The 26,933-nt window shown below is 44.1% G+C and overlaps 1 protein-coding gene across 7 annotated transcripts in view; it reads left to right on the forward strand.

Annotated features, from left to right (window-relative positions):
- The window catches only part of INTS10 (integrator complex subunit 10), a gene marked incomplete at its 5' end in the record, with an annotated part of 36,410 nt that extends 25,683 nt beyond the window's left edge, over nucleotides 1-10,727 (forward strand). For 5 of the 7 annotated variants that reach the window (XM_079726751.1, XM_079726749.1, XM_079726752.1 and 2 more), the window contains 5 exons: nucleotides 3,079-3,158; nucleotides 4,271-4,433; nucleotides 5,288-5,381; nucleotides 8,009-8,086; nucleotides 10,424-10,727. In XM_079726751.1, coding sequence (XP_079582877.1) covers nucleotides 3,079-3,158; nucleotides 4,271-4,433; nucleotides 5,288-5,381; nucleotides 8,009-8,086; nucleotides 10,424-10,580 — 572 coding nt within the window. In that variant the 3' untranslated portion in view covers nucleotides 10,581-10,727. The remainder of the gene's footprint in view (nucleotides 1-3,078; nucleotides 3,159-4,270; nucleotides 4,434-5,287; nucleotides 5,382-8,008; nucleotides 8,087-10,423) is intronic. The other 2 variants (XM_079726755.1, XM_079726753.1) reach the window with 1 other exon arrangement.
- Between the last annotated feature and the right edge of the window lie 16,206 nt (nucleotides 10,728-26,933).

Genomic DNA, 26,933 nt, shown 5'->3' on the forward strand with positions numbered 1-26,933 from the left:
AAAGAAAGGTTGAAAAAGAACCGTTTTTATTCACAGCTACATATTTGGCTACGCAGAAAAGTCAAGGAATCTCCAAATAGAATAACATCAAAACCCATAAAATACTTAGGGATAAATTTAATGAAAGATGTGCAAAATCATGTTTGTAGGTTAGAAGACTCAATATTGTTAGGATACCAGTTCTCCCCAAATGTCTCTATAGATACAATGCAATCCCAATCAAAATCCCAGCAGACTTTTTTTTCTTAACAGAAGTTGACAAACTGATTCTAAAATTTATATGGAAATACTACAACAGTTTTGAAAAAGACTAACAAAATGACAAGTGACCCTACCTGATAGCAGGGTTTAATATAAAGCTACAGTTATCCAGACAGTATTGGCATAAGATAGGAGAATCCAGAAATGGACCCACATAAGTATGGTCAAATGATTTTCCATGAAGACGCCAAAGTAATTCCATGGAGAAAGGAAAGCCTTTTCGACAAATGGTGCTGGAACAAAGGGATCTTCATGTAAAAGAAAAAAAGATCCTCACCTCCTACCTCACATTTTTCCCAAAAATTAATTTGAGCTGGAGCAGAGAGACTTAATGGAAAAGCTAAATGATAACATTTTTTAAGAAGAAAATTTCCTTGAGACTGGTAGTAGGTTTCTTAGGACACTAAAAGCTTTCTAGAACACAAAAGCATGACAGTTTTGATACTTACTGGGAGTTCATTATACTATTCTGTTTACTTTTTATATGTTTGGGATTTTCCACAACAAAAGGTTGAAAAAAATAGATATAGTCCAGAACCCTTCAAAAATTAATATCTCTGTGGAACAGAAACATATCAGGTGGGTAAGACTTGACCTAGAAGACATGAAGACTAATTTTAAAGTGTAGCATTGGCATAGAGAATGTGACCCCAGGAACAGAATGGAGAACCAAGAAACGTAGCATTACAGTTCAGGGGAGAAAGAATGAATTTATCCTGTAAGTGGTACTGTTACAGTTGATGATCCAAATATAAAAATAACAGAAAAGAGATTCCTCCTTCATACTACACAAGAACCCTTTAAATTTTAAGATTTAAATATTAAAACTAAAACTTTTAAACTTTTAGAAGAAAATACAGACAACGATCTTTGTTGCTTTCTAGTTAGAGAAGGATTTAGGCTACAAAGAGCACACGACATAAAAGATTAGTGAATTTGATCACGTTAAAATCAAAATACCAAGAAAAGATATTATGATCAAAGTGAAAAGCTATAGACTACAAGAAAATTGTGCAGCACAATTTATATATCTATATACTTATATATTCAACAAAAAATTAGTTTCCAGAATTTTGAAAGAGCTCCTGTAAGAAACAAATAACCAACCCCCCATAGAAAAATAGGCAAAAAATATGAACAACAGATTCACAGAAGCCAAATGGCCAAAAACTACTTGGAAAGATTCTCCACCTATTATTAAAACAGGAAATTCAGATTAAAACAATAAGCTATCATTTTACATCAGGACGCAGAGAGTAAAGGGTGGCCGTATTGACCATCAGGGTGTGAAGATACGCATCGCCCACGTGCTTCTGGAAGGCGCATAGATTCATATGGTCACTTCGGAGAGCAGTTTAGCAGGACCAGGTTGCACATCTCACTACCTGGTTATGTGCCCCTTCCAGGTATAGACTTCAGATCAGTGATCTCCAAACTTGGGCCCTCACCTACTGGGTCATGAATTTCCAATAGAAATTTTCTTTCTTAATGAGATAGACTGTAACAGTATTATTAAAATGAATGTATCTCCACTGAAAAGGGTAAATTTTATCTCACAAACCTTTTGTTTTAGACACACGGTTGACCCTCGAACAATGCAGGAGTTAACCCAGGGGCTCAGACCCACCCCCTCCCCGCAACGGTCGAAAATCTGGGTACTGCTCTCTGCCTCAAAAACAGGAATTGACCAGTGACTCAGCCTAGGGCAGGAAGCTGGAACAGTTTGGATAAAATCAGGGCTCAGACCGCAATTCTTTTGATTCCACATGTTGTGATCTCTAATCCAATACAAACTTTTCCCCACACTTAGTTCATTTAGAGATCTGTAAGATGAAAATGCAGACACTGTATTTACTGAAAAATCCATGTGTAAGTGGACCCGTGCAGTTCAGACCTGTGTTGCTCAGGAGCCAGCTGTGTGAACACGTCTAAGTGTGTGTGCACAGGGTCGCCACGTGAACAGCGTATTTATTTCTTGCTACTTCTTGCCTCTGGGGTAGAGAGGATTTAGGATAGAAAGAGCGCACAGCATAAAGGAAAGGACTACGGTCTTGGTCTGAAAAACAACCATTGCTTAAAGTTTTTTCCACAAGTGCACAAGAAAATATATATAAGAATGTTTATTTCAGCACTGTTGGTAATAGTGAAAAATTGGAATACTCAGTGTTTACCATAAAAGAATGGATAAATCAGGTGTGGTCAATGTAACCAACAGAACACTACGTAACACAGAAAACCAATGAGCTAGAGCCACAGATATTAGTCCCAAAAATAATCTGCAGAAAGATACGTACGCTACGACACCATTTATATAGTAGACTGAAAACACACGAGACGTTTCTCTGCAGTGCGTGAATATAGATTCCTGTGTTAAAGCAGGCCGTGTGCACAGGAATGACGAACCCCCGTTCAGAAGAGCAGTCTTCTCTCAGGAGGGAGGCAGGGGTGGCATCAGAAGAGGAGAAGTGAGCTTGCCATGCTTTTATATTAAAATCTAAAACTAAAGCAGATGTCAGCATTTTATACAGCTGAGTGGGGAGCATTCTGGTGTTTGTAATAATCTCTGTCATTTTCTGTGTATTTCAAATGTTTCATAATAATAAGTATTTAAGCAACTTTAGAAATTTAGATTGAGAAATGAAATCCAGAGACGATCGAAAAACCAGTTTCACCTTCACTAAATCTAACCGTGGTTTAACTGTGTTGAGACCATGTGATTGTTGCTTAGCCTTTTCCTTTTAAGAAAAGCACTTTAAACATTTGCTTCTCAAAGCTCTTTTCTTTGCTACTAACATATATATTGTGGACTTTTCTTAGGTTCAGATCTGAAGCTTCTGCCTTGTACCAGCAAGGCTATCATGCCCTACTGCCTGCACTTAATGTTAGCGTGTTTTAAGGTAAGCTTCACATTGATTAGTGTAAAGGAAATTAATTTTCAAGATTGTTCTGATGATCTGGAATGACTTGAATTGAGAGCCTTAGGCACAAATGTTAGTTTGGTCCTTTGGAAACAGGTTGGTGTAGTGAGGAAAGCACATGGGCAAGGAATCAACAACTATTTATTAAATATCGGCTGCACTAAGCAAAGATGAGTAGGAAATAATCTCCATCCTCAAGAGGTTTACGGGTAACAGTGGGACGGATAATTTACAGGTAATAGTGGGGTGGATACACAAATAACCTTGCCTGTGGTAGTGTCCAGTAAATATTTTACGATTTAGCCTACGAGTCAGGATATATTAGCTACAGAAGCAGGGAGCACAAGTGCTTTTGGGCTCATGGAGGGATGTGAGTTCATTATCACAGGGATAGGTCATGAGGCTGAGCACATGCAGAGGCCCAGCAGAGCCAGGAAAGTCTAAGGACCGGGCTGTGGGGAGCGGAGGCCTGGGGCGGACAGGCTGAATTGTCTACGAAGGCTCGTGAGCAGCGGGCAGCAGTATCAGGTCTCGCCTTCAGGGCGGTAGTTCCCAAACCTGACTCTTGATCTGAAGCATTGAGGCGGCAGAAACAATTTGAAGTGGCTTCAGGCACAGCTGCCGGTTTAGAACCGGAAGCCCTTTGACGGCTTCTCACTTCACACCCCTGCGTCCTCCTCCCTGTGGCTCCCGCCGGCCTTTCTCCCCAGGCCCACGGTCTCCTCAGACCCCTCTGTCTAAGGGGGCCTCTCGCCCGCCCTCCATCCCCCCCCGGCCCCTTAAAGAAGTCCCCAAATTCTCTGTTGCCCAGACCATTCACCTTCCTCACGCCCCCATCCCTGTGTTCAGAGCCTCGGGTCCACCCTGCATGTCCCGCTCCCGCCAGGACGCTCCCAAGGGTGCCGGGGAGCCGGGTTCTGTGGCGGGGCCCCTCGTCGCCGGCAGCGGTGACATTGGCCAGGCAGGCTTGACTTCTGCTGTCCCTTCTGACTGGTGACCGTAGTCACGCACTTCCCTGCAACAGCGTTTTGGGGGAAGTGGCATCGGGCGTGTGTGAGATCACCCCGTGACTCACCCCCTCTGTCCTGCAGCTGAGAGCCTTCACAGACAGCAGAGACGACATGGCGCTGGGGCACGTGATCGTGCTGCTTCAGCAGGAGTGGCCGCGGGGAGAGACCCTTTTCTTGAAAGCCGTCAATAAGATTTGCCAGCAAGGAAACTTCCAATATGAGAACTTTTTCAATTATGTTACAAGTATCCTTTTTCTTGTTTGAGCAGAAGAAATGCTTGGTACAAAAATGAACGAACCATTTGGGGTAGAAATAATGGTTTTGGTGATTTGGGGGAAAAGGAGAAGGAATGGTGACTTAAAATGGGATTGTGGCAGCTGGTTTTGTGAAAGTCATGAACGGCTTCAGAGAGGAATCAGGAACGTGGACAGCCCTGTTGCATTTTCCACTTCAAGTGGCTTCTTAGGAAGGTACCCAGGGTGCCTGAAGTAAGAGCCTGCAGGCTCCCTGCAGGCCCACAGTGACTGCTGGGGCCGTAGACGGCGACTCTCCGTTGGCCTTCCTCTGGGAACAGGGCCCCTGGAGTCTGGGGTTACAACAGCAGCTGGTGGCCCACGGGGCACCAGCCAGAGAATCTCCTCCACCCAGCACTGGCTTTCGTGATGGGGAGCGTTGTATTTCATACTGTTGGTTAGGGAAAGGTCTGGTGTTCATACTTCATTGCTTCTCTTAATACATTATTTTTGAGTTGCAAGGCGTCTGACATCCCTGTCCAGGTGCCTAGAGCAGCATTTCTTAACCTTTGGGCCGGGGGGAGGGGGGTGGTGTGTATAGCACCTCTACCGCCTCTTTCTTATTAAGAAAACAAAAGATGCTGCTCTTGGGACCCTATAGGCTCTGCTCAGTCAGCTACCTGAGAAACATGTTTCTCTTTGTGAGGGCGTTGGGCTGGCATAGGAACCACTGGGTCTGGACTCAGGCAGCACTGGGTTGTTGGTGCGGTCGCCATGGGCAGGTCACTCGGTGGCTGCGAGCCTGTCTCCTCCAGGAGTGCAGGGCTCCATGCTTTCTCACGTGGTTCCCTGAATCTGGCCTCAGATATCGACATGCTGGAGGAGTTCGCCTACCTGAGAACTCAGGAAGGTGGGAAGATCCATCTGGAACTACTGCCCAATCAAGGAATGCTGATCAAGTAAGGGCACCGTCTCCTGCTGTCCGTGCTGAGTGCCCGCCTTCGTGTGCTTGTAGGAAACATTTGTCCATGTCTGTGGCTTTCAAACAGTCATTAGAAAGGAATCCAGACCTGGGCTCTGTTTTGGAGAGTAGATTTGATTCCGGGAATCCTTTTGAAAGGCTTGGCATTTCCTTAACTACATTTCTGATAAAACACTGTTTAAATGGGGGTAGTTCCGTCACTTTTGATACTTACTTCACTAGACGGAAGTCTTATTCATGGTATCTTTTCCGTTCCAGAACTTACAGACTGATCCTATCATTTCTGATTAGAAGTAGGGTGCTTTTACTTAAGAAAAGCCATGCGTAACTGAAGTCGAGCTGGACTGGGAAAAACTGCAGGCCTAACTCCCACACTGTACTTGGGCCTCAGTTGAGCACCTGCCCGCTCAGCAGTGTGGGGCCTGGTCTTGGCACCCCCACTCCCGGAGGAAGTCAGTGACCATTTATGATTTTTAAATGCCCTTGCTTCTGCCCTGCAGTCCTCCCTGCACTTTGGACAGCACATCCTCCGTGCTGCAGACGCCTCGCGTAGTGTGATGTCCATACCTCCTCCTCTGCGTCCTGCACGTTCAGCGTGTGTGGGTCAGGATCAGAGTCACTGCAGGAGACCGAACCCCGAGTGAGAAGAAAGTGTTGCTGAGGCTGCCACATGCTCCTTTTTCCCTCACTTGTGAAAGGGACGAGTTTTCAGTGCAAAGCCAAAAGCCGCATCTCGTGCTGTCTTTGGGGAGTGTTGTCGAGAGGGAAGTAAGAGGTGTCCCTCTGGACTCCCGTAGCCTCGGGGCTGGGGCATCCGGGCAGCACGGTGTCCTGTCAGGAGTGGGAAGGTGGGGTGCTCGTCCTTCACCTTGCAAACGTTACTAAAGAGTCTGAGCATTTGGCGTGAAAGCGCGAGACCTTTATACGTTAGCTGGCTCAGGCGAGGGGACCAGACACACTCATCTTCCCACTCTGGTAGCTCCCCTAGAACGTGGGGAAAGTAATTGCGTGGTTCAAAATACTCTTCACCACGCTTCAGAGTAAAGATGGCTTTTGACACGGAAGCCTAGGTAACCCCTTTTACGTTGTAATTTCCAGGTTTTGAGGCTGGACACACAAACATACCTTTAATAGCTTTTTCTTTAATTCCCATTAATGCTCACCATACAGATTGTCATAATATGGAGACAACCTCAGTAGAATCAACTCCGTTTACTTAGATTAAACCTGAGTTTAATAATCTTCACACTAGGGAATGCTTAGCTGTGAATGTGAGAGAAGAGGCTGTCAGAAAATCAGCGGTTGAGCCTCAGACTTTATTCTACTGAACCTGTCTTCTCCAGCCAGTTTTATTGAGCTGCACAGTGACACGGGAACATGCAGACAAGCCCTCGGACGAGGAGTGAAGGCGAGGGCTGTTGGACACGCAGACGGTGTCCTTAGTTAAAGAGACCCTTAATTTCTTCTGAGTCCCTGTAGAAGACCATGAGGTCTCTTAGGAAACCTGCTGCTCCATCAGTTTGGAAGCAGGACTAGGGGCTGTGGCTTAGTGAGCTGACAGTGTGAGTCTCAGGGTTCACTTGAAACCTGCCTTCCAAATTTCTGATGAGAAGCTACTGCGGAGAAGCGGGCCGCCTGAGGCAGTTGAGGTATGGTCCGGATCTCGAGTAAAACTGTCACATTCCTTTTCCCTTTGGGTCGCAAACAAATTGTCTGCAGCCATTGTGGACCTTTTGGAGGGCCCTCCAGCCGAGCACAGAGATGCAGGGAACAGAGTCCGGCCTTCCCTCGGGTGAGGCTGTGAGTCCATCCTGGTTGTGGCGTCTGGGCTGCAGCAGGTACGGTACCAGCGCCGAGGGCCTGACCGGCAGGAGGGACGAGCTCTGATTCTTACCTACACGTGCTGCTCTCATGTATTTTGAAGTAGAGAAATGCTTCTGTGCTGATGCTTGCAGTACCCTGGGTGACACAGAACCCATGTCCTGTGTGTGCCCTGAACTGGGTGCGTGATGACGTTCTCAGAGGTGATCACCCGGCTAATGTACTCATTTCTGTATTTACGGAATCCCACAAAGCCATGGCCCAGACTCTTTGTTTTCCCCCATCTGTTCCTTTTCTCGATACTTTTTGAAATTTAAACTCAACCTTTCTTTATCCAAAACGTTGCCAGCCTCTCCAGTCCTCTCGAAAGGGCCTCTTCGGTCTGGGGCTTCAGTCCCAGCAAAGATGGTTCTAAAAAGTCACGGGTGTCTTTCTGGGATCGGCATGGCCGTGGCAAGCGTGGAGAGCAAAGGCGCTGGATTTGAGACTCTCTCCACGGCCGTTCCATGGCATCTCCCCGTCCTCTCCCCTGGCGCTTGCTTTTCATGCCAGATCTCAGCAGGCTGAGCCGGGGACCGGCAGCCGAGAGGCCTGTGGACCCACGTGGGCCACAGCCGTGCAGCGGGGGGGCTGGTAGCCTCCCGAAACAGCTGCTCGAGGCCCGAGGCTGGCGGTTCTGCACAGCCTGCCCCCCGTCTCATGCATTTTCTCTGGAGTGTTGTTTTTAAGTGCAGGCTGAGTCGGTGTGGGTGTTTGAATGCCGCTGTTTGCTGTTTTTTAAAGGCCTTCTAGCCCTCCCATGGGGTTACTGCAGCAGGAATTCTTACCTGTGCTTCAGCCCAGCATACAGACTGCTGACAGGTACCAAGTGGACACACCTGCTCATAGTGTACTGTTTGTCAACATGTTTTACTGCCCATGGTTTTCAGCTCTTTGTTCCTCAGTGCTCTTTTTCATGCTTTCTTTAATTTTATAATTTGTTCTGCATTCCTTGGCAAACCATCTGGTTGTAATATTGTAACATTTCTTATTTTTTTCCATAAGTTGCCAGTGTTTTTGTGTTCAATTTAAAAATCATTATGGATCTGGAAATAAGTGAACGTTATATAAAACTGTGTAAGACTAAGTGCACATTAGATTAGGCACTAAATTATGATTCTATTTTGGTAAAACATAAGGCATTCGGTCCTAAATATTTAAGGATGCCGAAACTTATTCTAAGTAAATTTTTATTCTCAAATTTTCGTATTAGTGACCAGTGTTGAGGTCTTGGTCTAAATGGGCATAAGCACAGTATCTTCCTGCCACTGGTACTGTTTTTTCTGACCTTACCTTTCCGGATTGAAAATATTCGGTAGGCTAGAATGCTCCATTTACTAGTTGACTTATCCTGGTCTTAAACCACAGAAGCTAATTTGTCCTCTTCTTCATCCAAACTTGCCAGAGGAATAAAGACTCTGATAGAAATACAGTTGAGTTGTACCACTCTTCATATATGGAAACAACACCTTTGGCCCGTGACCAGCAGGACACAGCATTTTATTACGTTTTGACTAGTATTAAGGGGAGCGTGTGCTTGGAGCCATCCATGCCCTTTAGCTCAGTGTCTGCAAATATGTGTCTTTCAGTGGGTCAGAGGGAGGGCTCCCATTTGGGGTTGCAGTCTGGGTCCCCCAAGAGCAGTGTCTCAGGGCAGCATAAAGGGGCTGCATGAGCTCCCAGTGGAGCTCACTGACACTGTGTACTTACTGCTGAGAGTCACCAGCCGGACCTGATTAGAGATGTCCACGGAGACCTGGCTGTGCTGTCTCACCGTGTGGTTCTGTAAACCGTCCACGGGCGTTGTAGGGCGTCCTGTAATATCTTGCCCTTCTAACAAAGCCTGTTTGGGTTTTCTTTTTCCTTCTGTTACATTGCAACTTTCTGACTTCCGTGTACTTACTTTATATAATTCAAGTTTTTTTTTTGTTTTTTTTTTTTTTTTTTTTTGCGGTACGCGGGCCTCTCACTGCTGTGGCCTCTCCCATTGCGGAGCACAGGCTCCGGACGCGCAGGCTCAGCGGCCATGGCTCACGGGCCCAGCCGCTCCGCGGCACGCGGGATCCTCCCAGACCGGGGCACGAACCCGTGTCCCCTGCATTGGCAGGCGGACTCTCCACCACTGCGCCACCAGGGAAGCCCTATAATTCAAGTTTTAAAAACAGAAACATTTTAGAGTGCTTTCAACAGTTTAATCCTGGCCAGTATCTAAAAATCTGATTTCAAATCCCCGTGACTGTGTCTTAGGGAAGTTGGGCGGTAGGGAGTGGAGGGTGGAGGCGGCTTCTGTTTGTCGAAATCTACCAGATTACTAACTGGTAGTTAAAACGCCTTTCCTTTTGATTGAACCCATTGAAGTTTGCTAGGTTTTTCTTTTGCTTCCTTCGTTTTGGTGTTTGGAGTTTCCTGGGGTTTCCTCTGTAATTTCCTTCTCTGAAGCCCACTCTCCAGGGCGTGGTGAAGGACCCACCTGTGCTCCTGCCGGCCCGGCCCAGCATGCAGGGCCCCCCGGGCCCCAGCAGGCCCTCAGGAAGCTTTGCATCAGCGACTCTGCTGCTCTCTCCCCGCCGGTGCCGGACTCTTGTCTTGGGGCCCCAGCTCCTCCTGCTTCTTTGCAAACAGACCTGGAGGAGCTGTCCCCGTCCTGGCATCACAGGGAGAGAGACACGCCCATGGCCCGGTGCTGTGCAGCAGCTGAGCCTTCCTGAGCCTGTCACGGGGCCCCAGACGGGGGCCACGGCCACGGCCACGCTCGCTCAGGCATCCTCCTCCCCGCTGCTGCCTCTGCGCTCAGCTGGCCTGGCTGGACCCGAACTGTGTGGCCAGGGTGGTCTGGAGTCCGTCAGCCCCAAGTAACTGAACTGTGCACGAGTCACAGAGGGAAGCACAGCGTCAGGGCTGCAGAAGTTAGAAGCCAAGCAGGCAGCATCTCGCCAAACATGCGATGTTTAGAGTAGCCTTTTCCTGAGTGGGGACGACGACTCTCCGGCTTTAAGTCTTTCCGAAGAGGAACGGGCAGTGGAGGCTGTTTGGTTGGGGCTTTTTTCTTTTTTAAACTTTTCGCTAGATTTGAGGCAGCCTGTTCTCCTGCCCCAGAGTCACTGACCCCTGCTGCCGTGCTAACTGTGGCGTCTGTTTGTTTCCCTGTCACCGCCCCAGGCACCACACGGTCACCCGGGGCATCACCAAGGGCGTGAAGGAGGACTTCCGCCTGGCCATGGAGCGCCAGGTGTCCCGCTGCGGGGAGAACTTGATGCTGGTGCTGCACAGGTTCTGCGTCAACGAGAAGATCTTGCTGCTCCAGACTCTGGCCTGACCGGCCCTCCCGCCAGAGGCAGCCCACAGCCGCGGGGCTCTGGGGGAGACGGAAAGCGCGGAGGAGCGTCGCCGTCATCGCTCTTCAGAAGAAGACCTTCGGTGTTTTAACTCATTGGTCGCTTAGAAGTAGTTCCCCACAGTCCAAGAAGCTATTTCTATTTTTGTCATATTTTGTAATTTTTGTAAAACAAAAGAACCTGTTTTGTAAATAAAATCATCCTAAATTTGTGGGGGTTTTTTAAATTTTATTTTTAATTCTTAGAGTTTCGGAACAAGAGTGTACTGTACTTAAAAAGGCATTTCCTTCCATGTTCTCGAGATTTTCTTTTCCACGGTCAGGTTTTGGTGAATATCACGTATCAACATAACGCTAGACCTTTTCCTTCGGGAAGTTTTAACACCAAACTCCTTTGTGCCAGGATGAACTTGAGTGAACTTCCACTGAAGGCGCCATGGGGGGCCAGGGGTGGGGGTCCTGCCCAGTGGCCCGTGGAGGGCGCCTCCCCTCCCCGTCGGCTGCTGTCACCTGGGTGCCCTGAGCCAGACAGCCGAGCCTCCAGCCTGGTTCTGCCCGGCCCTTTACTTGCCACGTACCAGGGACAGATGTCCCTCAAGCTTGTCATGGGAAATACAGGCACTGGCCCTTCCCTCCCAGCTGGCTGCAAAGACAGTGACGTGACACACTTGGGATGGGGCCTCGCACTTCTAAGTACAACACTGGGGTCAGGGGTCAGGTTCATTTCTTTTGCTGTTCCTGAAATATATCAGGTAAGCATCACATTTACAGTTGTTTCTGGGGGGATGTAAGAATGAAAGAGCTAAGAAGTTGTTCAGTTACTGTTACTGAACCAGGCCCATTGGCCCAATGTGCAGCAAGCCAAGTGCTGAGAGGCCAAGGTTTGCAGCTGAGAAAGACTTTACTCCTAAGGCAGCCAAGCGAAGAGACAGGAGAACGAGTCTCAGGTCCGCCTGCCCGAAGGCAAGGGGCTCGGGGTACGTACGTGTGTTGTGAGCAGGTGGTCTCGGGAGTGGGGACAGATGAGGTGACGGGTGTTCTGTGTGGGGGCATCTGGGCTCGTGTGTCTGCACGTTCACAGTGGAGGCACCGAGCGCCATCTGACGGTGGAGACTTGTGGCGGCAGAGGCCGTTCATGGGAGCCCCCAAGGCCCAGTTTCAGGAGCAGTGGTCCCAACCGGTCCTAGCCAGCTCGCATTGGGCAGGAGCTGATTACAAGTTCCTGAGCTACGGGAGGCTGGGAGGTGTGCATTTAAAGAGGAAGAAAAGAAAAATAACCAAAGTGAGCTTGCTCAGTGAAAGCAGGCCACAGGGGTTTTTAAGCTGTTCCCTTTGTTGCTGTTCTGTGAGAGAACCCCGGGAACTTCCGTTAGTCACCAGTCTCTGTCAACCCTGTGGGGCATGGTTTCATTACTGTGCACAAAAATTTTAGAAATCTTTTCTATATAAGACCCTTTTATAGATTTATTAAAATCAATGGGAAACTGCAACAAGAGAAGCCACCACAATGAGAAGCACGTGCACCACAATGAAGAGTAGCCCCTGCTAGCCACAACCGGAGAAAGCCGCACACAGCAACGGAGACCCAATGCAGCAAAAAAAAATTATTTTAAAAAAATCAATAGGAAAGAAAAGAATATGGTGAGGGAGAAGGACTTTGAGCTCACCTCCTCTCATGAGCACACTGAAATCACAACTGCTGAACAACCATCCAAATAAAAGACTGGAACCTTCCAAAAACAGATGTTCTACATCCAAAGACATGACGAAAGCACAATGAGACAGTAGGAGGGGTGCCCTTGCAATATAATCAAATCCCATACCACCCAGGTGGGTGAACCACAAACTGGACAATAATTATATTGCAGAAGTTCTCCCACAGGGGACTTCCCTGATGGCACAGTGGTTAGGACACCTTGCTCCCAATGCAGGGGGCCCAGGTTTGATCCCTGGTCAGGGAACCAGATCCCACATGCATGCCGCAACTAAGGGTTCATGTGCCGCAACTAAGGGTTCATGTGCCGCAACTAAGGAGCCCGCAAGCCACAGCTAAGACCCAATGCAACCAAATAAGTAAATATTAAAAAAAAAAGTTCTCCCACAGGAGTGAGAGCTCTGAGTCCCACATCAAGCTCCCCAGCCTGGGGGTCCAGCATTGGGAGGGGGAGCCCCCAGAGCATTTGGCTTCGAAGACCAGTTGGGCTTGACTGTAGGAGCTCCACGGGACTGGGGGAAACAAAGACTCCACTCTTGGCACACACAAGGTCCTGCGTGCACCAGAACTCGGGGCAAAAGCAGTGACTTCACAGGAGCCTGGGCCAGACCCACCTGCTGGTCCTGGAGGTTCTCCTGGGGAGGTGGGAGGGGGTGCCTGTGGCTCTCTCTGGGGTCGTGAAAACTGGTGGCGAATATATCAGGGAGTGTTTACCTGTGTGAACTCACTGGAGGCAGATATTTTGCTTGGCTCATTAGCACCAAGACGTGGCCCTACCCAACAGCCTATGGCTCCAGTGCTGAGATGCCTCAGGCCAAACCAACGGGGTGGGGGGGTAAACGGCCCCACCCATCAACAGGCTGCCTAAAGATTTCCTGAGCCCACAGCTACCTCTAGACATGGCCCTGCCCATTAGAGGGCCAAGACCAAGCTCCACCCACCAGTGGGCAGGCACCAGCCCTTTCCGCCAGGAAGGCTGCACGAGCTGCTAGACCAGCCTCATCCGCCAGGGGGCAGATACCAGAAGCAAGAAAACTATGATCCCGGAGTCTGCAGAACTGAGTCCACAAACGCAGATCAGAACCTACTCTGGGACCACCTGGTCCCTGGCCCTTGGGTGATGAGAGGGGAGTGCACTGCTGGGACACATAGGACATCTCCTACAGAGGGCCACCTCTCCAAGGTCAAGAAACGTAACTAACCTACCACATAAATAAAAATGCAAACAGAAATGTAAACAAAATGAGACAGCAAAGGAATACATTCCAGATGAAGGAACAACATAAAACACCAGAAGAACAACTAAGTAATGTGGAGATAGGCAATCTACCTGAGAAAGGGTTCAGGGTAAGGGTCCTAAAGATGATCCAATAACACAGGAAAAGAATGGATGCAGAGAGTGAGAAGTTACAAGAAGTCTTTAACAAAGAGAAGATATAAAGAACAGGCAAACAGTTGAAGAATACAATAACTGAAATGAAAAATACACTAGAAGGAATCAATAGAATAAATGAGGCAGAAGAACGGATCAGTGAGCTGGAAAACAGAGTAGTGGAAATCACTGCTGCAGAACAAAATAAAGAGAAAAGAATGAAAAGAAACAAGGATAGTTTAAGAGGCTTCTGGGGCAACATCAAATGCACCAACATTCGCGTTATACAGGAAGGAGAAAAGAGAGGGGAAGGGCATGAAAAATATTTTAAGAGATAATAGCTGAAATCTTCCCTAACATGGAAAAGGAAACAGTCACCCAAGGCCAGGAAGCACAGAGCGTCTCATACAAGATTAACCCCAGGAGGAACATGCCAAGACACATAGTAATCAAATTGACAAAAGTTAAAGACAAAGAGAAAATATTAATATTAAAAGCAGCAAGGGAAAAACAACAGGTAACATAAAGGGGAATCCCATAAGACTATCAGCTGATTTTTCAGCAGAAACTGCAGGCCAGAAGGGAGTAGCACACTATACTTAAAGTGATGAAAGGGAAAAACCTACAACCAAGAACACTCTACCCAGCAAGGCTGTCATTCAGATTCGACAGAGAAATCAAAAGCTTTACAGACAAGCAAAAGCTAAAAGAATTCAGCACCATGAAAGCAGCTTTACAACAAATGCTAAAGGAATTTCTTTAAGCAGGAAAGAAAAGGTCATAACTAGAAACGAGAAAAGTATGAAATGGGAATGCTCACCAAAACATACAGTAAAGGTAGGAAGTCATCCACACACAAATATGATATCAAAACCAGCCACCGTGAGAAGAGAGTACAAATGCAGGAAATGGGAATTGCATTTGAGATTAAGAGACAAGCAACTTAAAACAATCTTGTATATATATATAGACTGCTGTATCAAAACCTCATGGGAGGGCTTCCCTGGTGGCGCAGTGGTTGAGAGTCCGCCTGCCGAGGCAGGGGACACGGGTTCGTGCCCTGGTCCGGGAAGATCCCACATGCCGTGGAGCGGCTGGGCCCGTGAGCCATGGCCACTGAGCCTGCACGTCCGGAGCCTGTGCTCCGCAACGGAGAGGACACGACAGTGAAAGGCCCGCGTACATCAAAAAAAAAAAAAACCAAAACCTCATGGGAAATGCAAACCAAAAACTACAATAGACACACAAACAAACAAACAAAAGCAACCCAAACACAACACTAAAGATGGTCATCAGATCACAAAAGAAGAGAACAAAAGAGGAAGGGAAGAAAAAAGACCTACAAAACAATTAAGAAAATGGCAATAGGAACATACATATCAATAATTACCTTAAGTGTAAATGGATTAAATGCTCCACCCAAAAGACATAGACTGGCTGAATCGATATAAAAACAAGAGATGAATATGCTGTCTACAAGAGACCCACTTCAGATCTAGAGACATATACAGACTGAAAGTGAGGGGATAGAAAAAGGTATTTCATGCAGATGGAAATCAAAAGAAAGCAGGAGTAGCAATACTTATATCAGATAAAATAGACTTTCAAGATTGTTACAAGAGACAAGGACACTACATAATGATCAAGGGATAATCCAAGAAGAAGATATAACAATTGTAAATATATATGCACCCGAAACAGGAGCATCTCAATATATAAGGCAAATGCTACACTAACACAATAATAGTCGGGGACTTTAACACACCACTTACATCAATGGACAGATTATCCAGACAGAAAATCAATAAGGAAACACAGGCATTAAATGACACATTAGACCAGATGGACTTAATTGACTTAATTGACATTTTTAGAGCATTTCATGTGAAAGCAGCAGAATACGCATTCTTTTCAAGTGCACATGGAACATTCGCCAGGATAGATCATATGCTGAGCCACAAAGCAATTTTTGGTAAATTGAAGAAAACTGAAATCATATCAAGCTTCTTTTCTGACCACAACACTCTAAGATTAGAAATCAACTACCAGAAAAAAAAAAACTGCAAAAAACACAAACACATGGAGGCTAAACAATACACTACTAAACAATCAATGGACCAATGAAGAAATGAAGAAATCAAAGAGGAAATTAAAAACTACCTAGAGATAAAATGAAAACATGATGATCCAAAACCTGTGGGACACAGCAAAAGCAGTTCTAAGATGGAAGTTTATAGCAATACAATCTTACCTCAGGAAACAAAAACCTCAAATAAACAACCTAACTTTACACCTAAAGCAACTAAAGGAGAACAAACAAAACCCAAAGTTAGTAGAAGGAAGGAAATCATAAAGATCAGAGCAGAAGTTAATAAAATAGAGATGAAGAAAACAATAGAAAAGATCAATGAAACTAAAAGCTAGTTCTTTGAGAAGATAAACAAAATTGATAAACCCCTAGCCAGGCTCATCAAGAAAGAAACGGAGAGGGCCCAAATCAATAAAATTAGAAATGAAAAAGGAGAAGTTACAACCAATACCACAGAAATACAAAGGATCATAAGAGACTTCTACGAGCAACTATATGCCAATCAAAAGGACAACCTAGAAGAAATGGACAAACTCTTAGAAAGGTACAATCTCCCGAGACTGAACCAGGAAGAAACAGAATATATGAACAGACCAATTACAAGTACTGAAATTGAATCTGTGATTTTAAAACTCCCAACAAACAAAAGTCCAGGACCAGATGGCTTCACAGGCAAATTCTATCAAAAATTTAGAGAAGAGTTAACACCCATCCTTCTGAAACTATTCCCAAAAATTGCAGAGGAAAGAACACTTCTGAACTCATTCTATGAGGCCACCATCACCTTGATACCAAACCAGACAAAGATACCACCAAAAATGAAAATTACAGGCCAATATAACTGATGAACATAGATGCAAAAATCCTCAACACAATACTAGCAAACCAAATCCAAGAATGTACTAAAAGGATCATAAACCACGATCAAGTGGGATTTAAGCCAAGAATCAAGGATTTTTTTCAATATCTGCAAATCAATCAGTATGATACACCACATTAACAAAATTGAAGAATAAAAACCATATGATCATCTCAATAGATGCAGAAAAAGCTTTTGACAAAATTCAACATTCACTTATGATTAAAACTCTCCAGAAGGAAGGCACAGAGGGGAAATACCTCAGCATAATAAAGGCCATGTATGACCAACCCACAGCTAACGTCATTCTCAATGATGAAAAACTGAAAGCATTTCCTCTAAGATCAGGAACAAGACAAGGATGGTCCCTCTCACCACTTTATTTTTTTTGAATGTTATTTTATTTTTTTATACAGCAGGTTCTTATTAGTCATCCATTTTATACACATCAGTGTATACATGTCAATCCCAATCTCCCAATTCGTCACGTCACCACACCCACCCCCCGCCACTTTCCCCCCACCTTTGTGTCCATACGTTTGTTCTCTACATCTGGGTCTCAATTTCTGCCCTGAAAACCAGTTCATCTGTACCATTTTTCTAGGTCCCACATATATGCGTTAATATACGATATTTGTTTTTCTCCTTCTTACTTCACTCTGTATGACAGTCTCTAGATCCATCCACATCTCTACAAATGACCCAATTTCATTCCCTTTTATGGCTGAGTACTATTCCATTGTATATATATAGGTTGCCTCCATGACATGGCTATTGTAAATAGTGCTGCAATGAACATTGGGGTGCATGTGTCTTTTTGAATTATGATTTTCTCTGGGTATATGCCCAGTAGTGGGATTGCTGGGTCATATGGTAGTTCTATTTTTAGTTTTTTGAGGAACATCCATACTGTTCTCCATAGTGGCTGAATCAATTTACATTCCCACCAACAGGGCAGGAGGGTTCCCTTTTCTCCACACCCTCTCAGCATTTGTTCTTTGTAGATTATCTGATGATGCCCATTATAACTGGTGTGAGGTGATACCTCATTGTAGTTTTGATTTGCATTTCTCTAATAATTAGTGATGTTGAGCAGCTTTTCATGTGCTTCCTGGCCATTTGTATGTCTTCTTTGGAGAAATATCTATTTAAGTCTTCTGCCCACTTTTGGATGGGGTTGTTTTTTTAATATTGAGCTGCATGAGCTGTTTATATATTTTGGAGATTAATCCTTTGTCCCTTGATTCATTTGAAAATATTTTTTCCCATTCTGAGGGTTGTCTTTTCATCTTCTTTGTAGTTTCCTTTGCTTTGCAAAAGGTTTTAAGTTTCATTTAGGTCCCATTTGTTTATTTCTGTTTTCATTTCCATTACTGTAGGAGGTGGATCAAAAAAGATCTTGCTGTGATTTATATCAAAGAGTGTTCTTCCTATGTTTTCCTCAAAGAGTTTTATAGTGTCTGGTCTTACATTTAGGTCTCTAATCCATTTTGAGTTTATTTTTGTGTATGGTGTTAGGGAGTGTTCTAATTTCATTCTTTTACATGTAGCTGTCCAGTTTTCCCAGCACCACTTATTGAAGAGACTGTCTTTTCTCCACTGTATATCCTTGCCTCCTTTGTCATAGATTAGTTGACCATAGGTGCGTGGGTTTACCTCTGGGCTTTCTATCCTGTTCCATTGATCTATATTTCTGTTTTTGTGCCAGTACCATATTGTCTTGATTACTGTAGCTCTGTAGTATAGTCTGAAGTCAGGGAGTCTGATTCCTCCAGCTCCGTGTTTTTCCCTCAAGACTGCTTTGACTATTCAGGGTCATTTGTGTCTCCATATAAATTTTAAGACTTTTTGTTCTACTTCTGTAAAAAATGCCATTGGTAATTTGATAGGGATTGCATTGAACCTATAGATTGCTTTGGGTAGTACAGTCATTTTCACAATATTGATTCTTCCAATCCAAGATAATGGTATATCTCTCCATCTGTTGGTATCATCTTTAATTTCTTTCATCAGTGTCTTATAATTTTCTGCATACAGGTCTTTTGTCTCCTTAGGTAGGTTTATTCCTAGGTATTTTATTCTTTTTGTTGCAATGGTAAATGGGAGTGTTTCCTTAATTTCTCTTTCAGATTTTTCATCACTAGTGTATAGGAATGCAAGAGATTTCTGTGCATTAATTTTGTATCCTGCAACTTTACCAAATTCATTGATTAGCTCTAGTAGTTTTCTGGTGGCATCTTTAGGATTCTCTATGTATAGTATTATGTCATCTACAAAAAGTGACAGTTTTACTTCTTCTTTTCCAATTTGGATTCCTTTCATTTCTTTCTCTTCTCTGATTGTCGTGGCTAGGACTTCCAAAACTATGTTGAGTAAGAGTGGCAAGAGTGGACATCCTTGTCTTGTTCCTGATCTTAGAGGAAATGCTTTCAGTTTTTCACAATTGAGAATGATGTTTGCTGTGGGTTTGTCGTATATGGGCTTTTATTATGTTGAGGTAGTTTCCCTTTATGCCCACTTTCTGGAGAGATTTTATCATAAATCGTTGTTGAATTTTGTCAAAAGCTTTTTCTGCATCTATTGAGATGATCATATGGTTTTTCTTCTTCAATTTATTAATATGGTGTATCACATTGGTTGATTTGCGTATATTGAAGAATCCTTGCATCCCTGGGATAAATCCCATTTGATGGTATATGATCCTTTTAATGTGCTGTTGGATTCTTTTTGCTAGTATTTTGTTGAGGATTTTTGCCTCTATATTCATCAGTGATATTGGTCTGTAATTTTCTTTTTTTCTAGTATCTTTCTCTGGTTTTGGTATCAGGGTGATGGTGGCCTCATAGAATGAGTTTGGGAGTGTTCCTTCCTCTGCAATTTTTTGGAAGAGTTTGAGAAGGATGGGTGTTAGCTCTTCTCTAAATGTTTGATAGAATTCACCTGTGAAGCCATCTGGTCCTGGATGTTTGTTTGTTGGAAGATTTTAAATCACAGTTTCAATTTCATTACTTGTGATCCATCTGTTCATATTTTCTATTTCTTCCTGGTTCAGTCTTGGAAGGTTATACCTTTCTAAGAATCTGTCCATTTCTTCCAGGTTGTCCATTTTATTGGCATAGAGTTGCTTGTAGTAGTCTCTTAGGATGTGTTGTATTTCTGCGGTGTCTGTTGTAACTTCTCCTTTTTCATTTCTAATTTTATTGATTTGAGTCCTCTCCCTCTTTTTCTTGATGAGTCTGGCTAATGGTTTATCAATTTTGTTTATCTTCTCAAAGAACCAGCTATTAGTTTTATTGACCTCTGCTATTCTTTTCTTTGTTTCTATTTCATTTATTTCTGCTCTGATCTTTATGATTTCTTTCCTGCTGCTAACTTTGGGTTTTGTTTGTTCTTCTTTCTCTAGTTCCTCTAGGTGTAAGGTTAGATACTTTGAGATTTTTCTTGTTTCTTGAGGTAGGTTTTTATAGCTATAAACTTCCCTCTTAGAACTGCTTTTGCTGCATCCCAAAGGTTTTGGATCGTCGTGTTTTCATTGTCATTTTTCTCTAGGTATTTTTTGATTTCCTCTTTGATTTCTTCAGTGATCTCTTGATATTTAGTAATGTATTGTGATTTCTAATCTCATAGTGTTGTGGTCAGAAAAGGTGCTTGATAGGATTTCAATTTTCTTAAATTTACAGAAGCTTGATTTGTGACCCAAGATGTGATCTATCCTGGAGAACGTTCCATGTGCACTTGAGAAGAAAGTGTAATCTGCTGTATTTGGGTGGAATGTCCTATAAATATCAATTAAATCTGTCTGGTCAATTGTGTCATTTAAAGCTTGTGTTTCCTTATTAATTTTCTGTTGAGATGATCTGTCCACTGGTGTAAGTGAGGTGTTAAAGTCCCCCGATATTATTGTGTTACTGTCGATTTCCTCTTTTATAGCTGTTAGCAGTTGCCTTAAGTATTGAGGTGCTCCTATGCTGGGTACATATGTATTCATAATTGTTCTATCTTCTTCTTGGCTTGATCCCTTGATCAGTATGTAGTGTCCTTCCTTGTCTCTTGTAACAGTCTTTATTTTAAAGTCTATTTTATCTGATATGAGTATTGCTACTCCAGCTTTCTTTTGATTTCCATTTGCATGGAGTATCTTTTTTCCATCCCCTCACATTCAGTCTGAATGTGTCCCTAGGTCTGAAGTGGGTCTCTTGTAGACAGCATATATATGGGTCTTGTTTTTGTATCCATTCAGCAAGCCTGTGTCTTTTGGTTGGAGCATTTAATCCATTCACGTTTAAGGTAATTATCAATATGTATGTTCCTATGACCATTTTCTTAATTGCTTTGGGTTTGTTTTTGTAGGTCCTTTTCTTCTCTTGTGTTTCCCACTTAGAGAAGTTTCTTTAGCATTTGTTGTAGAGCTGGTTTGGTGGTGATGAATTCTCTCAGCTTCTGCTTGTCTGTAAAGCTTTTGATTTATCCGTCGAATCTGAATGAGATCCTTGCCGGGTAGAGTAATCTTGGTTGTAGGTTCTTCCCTTTCATCACTTTAAGTATATCATGCCACTCCCTTCTGGCTTGCAGTTTCTGCTGAGAAATCAGCTGTTAACCTATGGAAGTTCACTTATATGTCATTTGTTGTTCTTCCCTTGTTGCTTTCAATAATTTTTCTTTGTCTTTAATTTTTGCCAATTTGATTACTATGTGTCTCAGCGTGTTTCTCCTTGGGTTTATCCTGCCTGGGACTCTCGGCACTTCTTGGCCTTGGATGGCTATTTCCTTTCCCATGTTAGGGAAGTTTTCCACTATAATCTCTTCAAATATTTTCTCGGGTCCTTTCTCTCTCGCTCCCCCAGTCTTTTTCCGAGGTCCTGGATCATCTTTACTATAATTATTCTGAATTCTTTTTCTGGAAGGTTTCCTCTCTCCACTTCATTTACTTGTTTTTCTCGGAATTTATCTTGTTCCTTCATCTGGTACATAGCCCTCTGCCTGCTCATCTTGTCTATCTTTCTGTGAATGTGGTTTTTGTTCCACAGGCTGCAGGACTATAGTTCTTCTTGCTTCTGCTGTCTGCTCTCTGGTGGATGAGGCTATCTAAGAGGCTTGTGCAAGTGTCCTGATGGGAGGGACTGCCCATGCTTCTCAGTCTTGGCTCTATGCTCAGGGAGTTGCTCTGTGTCCTCAAGGCCTTGGGGGCCTCTTGGATCCACCCACCAGGACTCTGGGCTTCTTCCTCACAGAGCAGAAGGTCTTCCTCGATCCACGTCTTGATCCAGGTCTGAAGGCACGACACAGCCCACCTTCTCTGTTCACTGAGTTCTGAAGGCTGGGAAGTCCAAGATCAAGATGCCGGCTGATTGGTCTCTAGTGAAAGCACCCTTCCTAGCTTGCAGACAGCTGCCTCCTTGCTGTGTTCTTCCCACCTTTTTTTTTTGGCCATGCCACACTGCTTGCAGGATCTTAGTTTCCTGACCAGGGACTGAACCCAGGGCCACAGCAGTGAAAATGCCAAGTCCTAACCACTGGACTGCCAGGGAATTCCTCACTGCTTTTATCCAACATAATTTTGGAAGTCCTAACCACAGCCATCAGAGAAGAAAAACAAATTAAAGGAATTCAAATTGGAAAGGAAGAAGTAAAACTCACTGTTTGCAGATGACATGATACTATACATAGAAAATCCTAAGGATGCCACCAGAAAACTACTAGAGCTCATCAATGAATTCAGTAAAGTTGTAGGATACAAAATTAATACACCAAAATCCACTGCATTTCTATACACTAACAGTGAAAGATCAGAAAGAGAAATTAAGGAAACAATCCCATTTACCATCACATGAAAAAGAATAAAATACCTAGGAATAAATCTGCCTAAGGAGGCAAAAGACCTTTACTTTGAAAACTATAAGACGCTGATAAAAGAAACTGAAGATGAAAAAACAGATGGTTAGATATACCATGTTCTTGGATTGAAAGAATTAACATTGTTAAAATGACCATACTGCCCAAGGCAATCTACAGATTCAATGCAATCCCTACCATATTACCAATGGCATTTTTCACAGAACTAGAACAACAACAAAAATTAATTTGTATGGAAACACAAAAGACCGTGAATAAGCCAAAGCAATCATGAGAAAGAAAAACATAGCTGGAGGAATCAGGCTTCCTGACTTCACACTACTACAAAGCTACTGTCATGAAAACAGTATGGTACTGGCACAAAAATAGACACATAGTTCAGTGAAACAGGATAGGAAGCCGAGAAATAAGTCCATGCACCTATGGTCAATTAATCACGACAAAGGAGGTAAGAACATGCAGTGGAGAAAAGAGAGTCTCTTCAATAAGTGGTGCTGGGAAAACTGGACAGCTACATGTAAAAGAAAGAAATTAGAACATTCTCTAACATCATATACAAAAATAAATTCAAATGGATTAAAGACCTAAATGTAAGACTGGGTAGTATAAAACTGCTAGAGGAAAATGTAGGCAGAACACTATTTGACATAAATCTCAGCAATATCTTTTTGGATCCATCTCCTAGAGTAATGGAAATAAAAACAAAAATAAATGAATGAGACCTAATTAAACTTAAAAGCTTTTGCACAGCAAAGGAAACCAGAGACAAGATGAAAGACAACCCAAAAAATGGGAGAAAATATTTGCAAACAATACAACTGACAAGGGATTAATGTCCAAAAGATACAGACAGCTCATACAACTGAATATCAAAAAACCAAATGACCCAGTCCAAAAAATGCGCAGAAGACCGAAACAGACATTTCTCCAAAGAAGACATACCGATGGACAAAAGGCACATGAAAAAATGCTCAATATCACTAATTATTAGAGAATGCAAATCAAAACTACATGGAGGTATCACCTCACACCAGTCAGAATGGCCATCATCGAAAAGTCTACAAATAATAAATGCTGGAGAGGGTGTGGAGAAAAGGGAACCCTCTTGCACTGTTGGTGGGAATGTAAATTGGTGCAGCTACCGTGGAGTACGGAGGTTCCTTAAAAAACTAAAAATAGAACAACCATATGATCCAGCAATCCCATTACTGGGCATATATCCGGAGAAAACCGTAATTTGAAAAGTTACATGCACCCCAAATTTCATAGCAGCACTATTCACGATAGTCAAGACCTAGAAGCAACCTAAGCGTCCATCGACAGAGGAACGGATAAAGAAGATGTGGTACATATATAAAATGTACCAGCCATAAAAAAGAATGAAATAATGCCATTTTCAGCAACAGGACCTAGAGATTATCATACTAAGTGAAATAAGTCAGACAGAGAAAGAGAAATATCATATGATATCACTTATACGTGGAGTCTAAAAAATAAAAGATACAAATGAATTTATCTACAAAACAGACCCATAGACAGGAAAAACACTTATGGCTACCAAAGGGAAAAGGAAGCGGGAGGGATAAATTAGGAGTTTGGGATTAACATATATACATCCTATTTGTAAAACAGATAGTCAACAAGGGCCTACTGTATAGCACAGGGAACTATACTCAATATTTTGTAATAACCTAAGGGAAAAGAATCTGAAAAAGAATTATATAACTGGATCACTGTGCTGTACACCTGAAACTAACATGACATTGTAAATCAACTATACTTCAATAAAATTTTAAAAAATAAAATTAGATCAATAAAGTGGTTTAAGAAATAGACATCCGGTTTCTGAAAATATTTCAACTAGCTCATTTTAAAGTGCTTATCACTGTGATGAGTGGATTACAAATATTAAACCATCCTGTTGTTTTTACAAACATGGCGTGCGTTGCCCATAGCAACTTCCAAAGTAAACACTCCGGCACCTTTTGGTTTCATAACTCCTTCCTCAGATCGGCGTCTGGTGGGGCGGCACATAGCAAAACAAGGCTGTCTCACACCCACACGTGTAGGGACCAGATAAAAAGGAACCAATCATCTTTTTTTTTTTTTTAATTCGGTGGTGTGTTGCTGTGCAGAGTTGCAGGAAAAGGGCCACAGGATAGAATGGAAACTCAGACCAAGTGTGCAGATGAGGAAGGGCTTGCACCACTGGCACAGGAGGGTCCGTCCAAGCCCTGCATTGAGAGACTCAACCAAAGGGCAACCGCCTTCCAGCAGCTGAAGGAGTGTCCCGGGATGACCCCAGCGCCCTTAAAACGTCTGCCTGAGAAAGCTGCCACCGCCAGAATTTACTCTTTGCTTCTTTAGGAAGCTTGCAGTGCTCAACCCTCCCTCTGTTCTCTGAGACGTGAGACTGCGCCCCAGAACTGTTTCCTCCAGGAGCTCTCTCTGAAATGTAAACACCCGGGGAGGATGGGGACTAGTTCCGTGGGTACCTTGCTTCATGTGGCACCACCGCCTCCTGCCATAAGGATAGAAGTTTGTTTCTCCTCCGTAAAAGCGCCAGTGAACAAACCCAGGTGGCCCAGTCACGTGGACCAATCCCGTCCCAGCTCCCAGTGCCTTCCCAAAGCCAGTCAGCCTTTCAAACTCCAGCCTTTTGTTTCAGGAAGCTAGTTCCGATCACGCTGGACCCTTTTTCCATTGCCCTCACCGCTTTAGCAGCCTCTGGCTTTGTTCATCTTTGACAAGGGCCGGCTTTGCCTGTGATGTGTTAAACTGATGTGAGCTGTCTCCTGGGCAGAGCTGTAACAGGCAGGATTTGGATGGAGGTACCACTTTACAAGCCAAATGACATACGGAGTTTAATCAAATAGAAGAAAACCTCTTTATTTATCGAAGTGGAAGGGTGTGACCTCTAATAAGATAAAATGCAAGAACGAACAGCCATGAAAGGTGGGAAAAGCAGAAAAAGAACCGACCTCTGTAGAGAAAATCCAGCAGTCAGGACAGAATCCCACCAGACCCCAGATGGTAATGGACACCGTGGGAAGCCGTGGGCTCGGCCCTGCAGTGAGGCCAGCTGTCCTTACAGCTGCGTTTGGGATGGATTCTGCAAAGAAAAGCTAGCGGGATGCTGGCATCTTGTATCTGGCGCAGTGTTTGCACATACATAATTAGATAAGGGGGTTACAGGGTCTGGAGCATCTTATGACATGACGCAAACATCTAGCATTTCTATCAACTTTGAAATTGGAAAGGCATGTAGCCTGAAGAAAAACAATGTTTTGGAACTAATGCCCAACAAAAACTGATGACCGGGAGAAAAATGGTGGCTTGCTACACCAGTGAAAACAGATTACACAGATATGCAGCTGAAGACAACCACTGGCGACGCGTTTTCCCGCCTAATTTCAAAGTTTAAACAAAAGGTGTGTTTAAAACCTCAGAAGCTGCATTGTTCATAGGGCCATGGCTGCTACAGCGTACTGCTTAGGATTTTTAAAGATCTACCCCTAGTGTTTTACAACTGATGGAAATCTCTTTCTGAAAGGCAGTTTGATTTGTTGAGAAAATTTCTCAAAGTCCATTTGTTGCCCCCAGTTATCTGGGAAACAGGACTACATTAAAGGAAAAATAAAAACTAGTATGTTGACTTTCATTTAAGCTGATACCATCTGATACAAACCAGATTATTGTGCATTTATCAAAGAGGCCCTTTATGGGCCAGAATGAAGTGAGGTAAAGTGTAAGAGCAGCAGTTTATTCACCTAATTATAAAGCGGAATTAGGAATATAAGTGCAAAAAATGAATAAACAATGTCAAATTATTACATCCCCACTCGAGGACAGTACTTTCTGCTGTTACACAAGGACTCCACCCAACTTCCCCACAGGACGCACTGTCACATGGGTTTTCTGCAGCCACCGCTGCACAGGGTTGTCCCCACCGCCATGGCCCACTCCACCACTCACCCCGCACACTCCCTGCCCTCCCCAGGGAGGTGCCAGCTGTCCCCACTCAGCCCCGGGCCAGGCCAGCCGAAGCTCCCTTGTCACGGCTGGTTTTGCACAGTTTGGGGAGCGTTTTCCGGCCAATAACGTTATGAGGCAGAGGGGATACCCGCTCCCTCCCTCGTGGTGCTGGCCAAGCATGTGTGTGTCGTGATGGCAACGGGGTGGGCATCTCGGCTGTGAGGCGACCTGGCTGAGCAGGAGCCCACCTGCTGTGGGACCACTTATGTGCAATGCTCTCCTTATAACCCAGCTGGATGGGGAGTTCCTGCTCCGTCCGGCTCAAGACATCCTAACCGATGGACACCCCGACTGGAAAACTGCTTCTGGAGAGGCCCAGCTCAGCCTTACCTGCTGAGATTCGGGATGACACAGCCATGACCACCCACAAAGGCGCGCCGCAAGAGAGGGGTTTCCTCAAAGATGACAGCTCT

The sequence above is a fragment of the Hyperoodon ampullatus genome (assembly GCF_949752795.1).
Source record: "Hyperoodon ampullatus genome assembly, chromosome: 20".
Taxonomy (NCBI): domain Eukaryota; kingdom Metazoa; phylum Chordata; class Mammalia; order Artiodactyla; family Ziphiidae; genus Hyperoodon; species Hyperoodon ampullatus.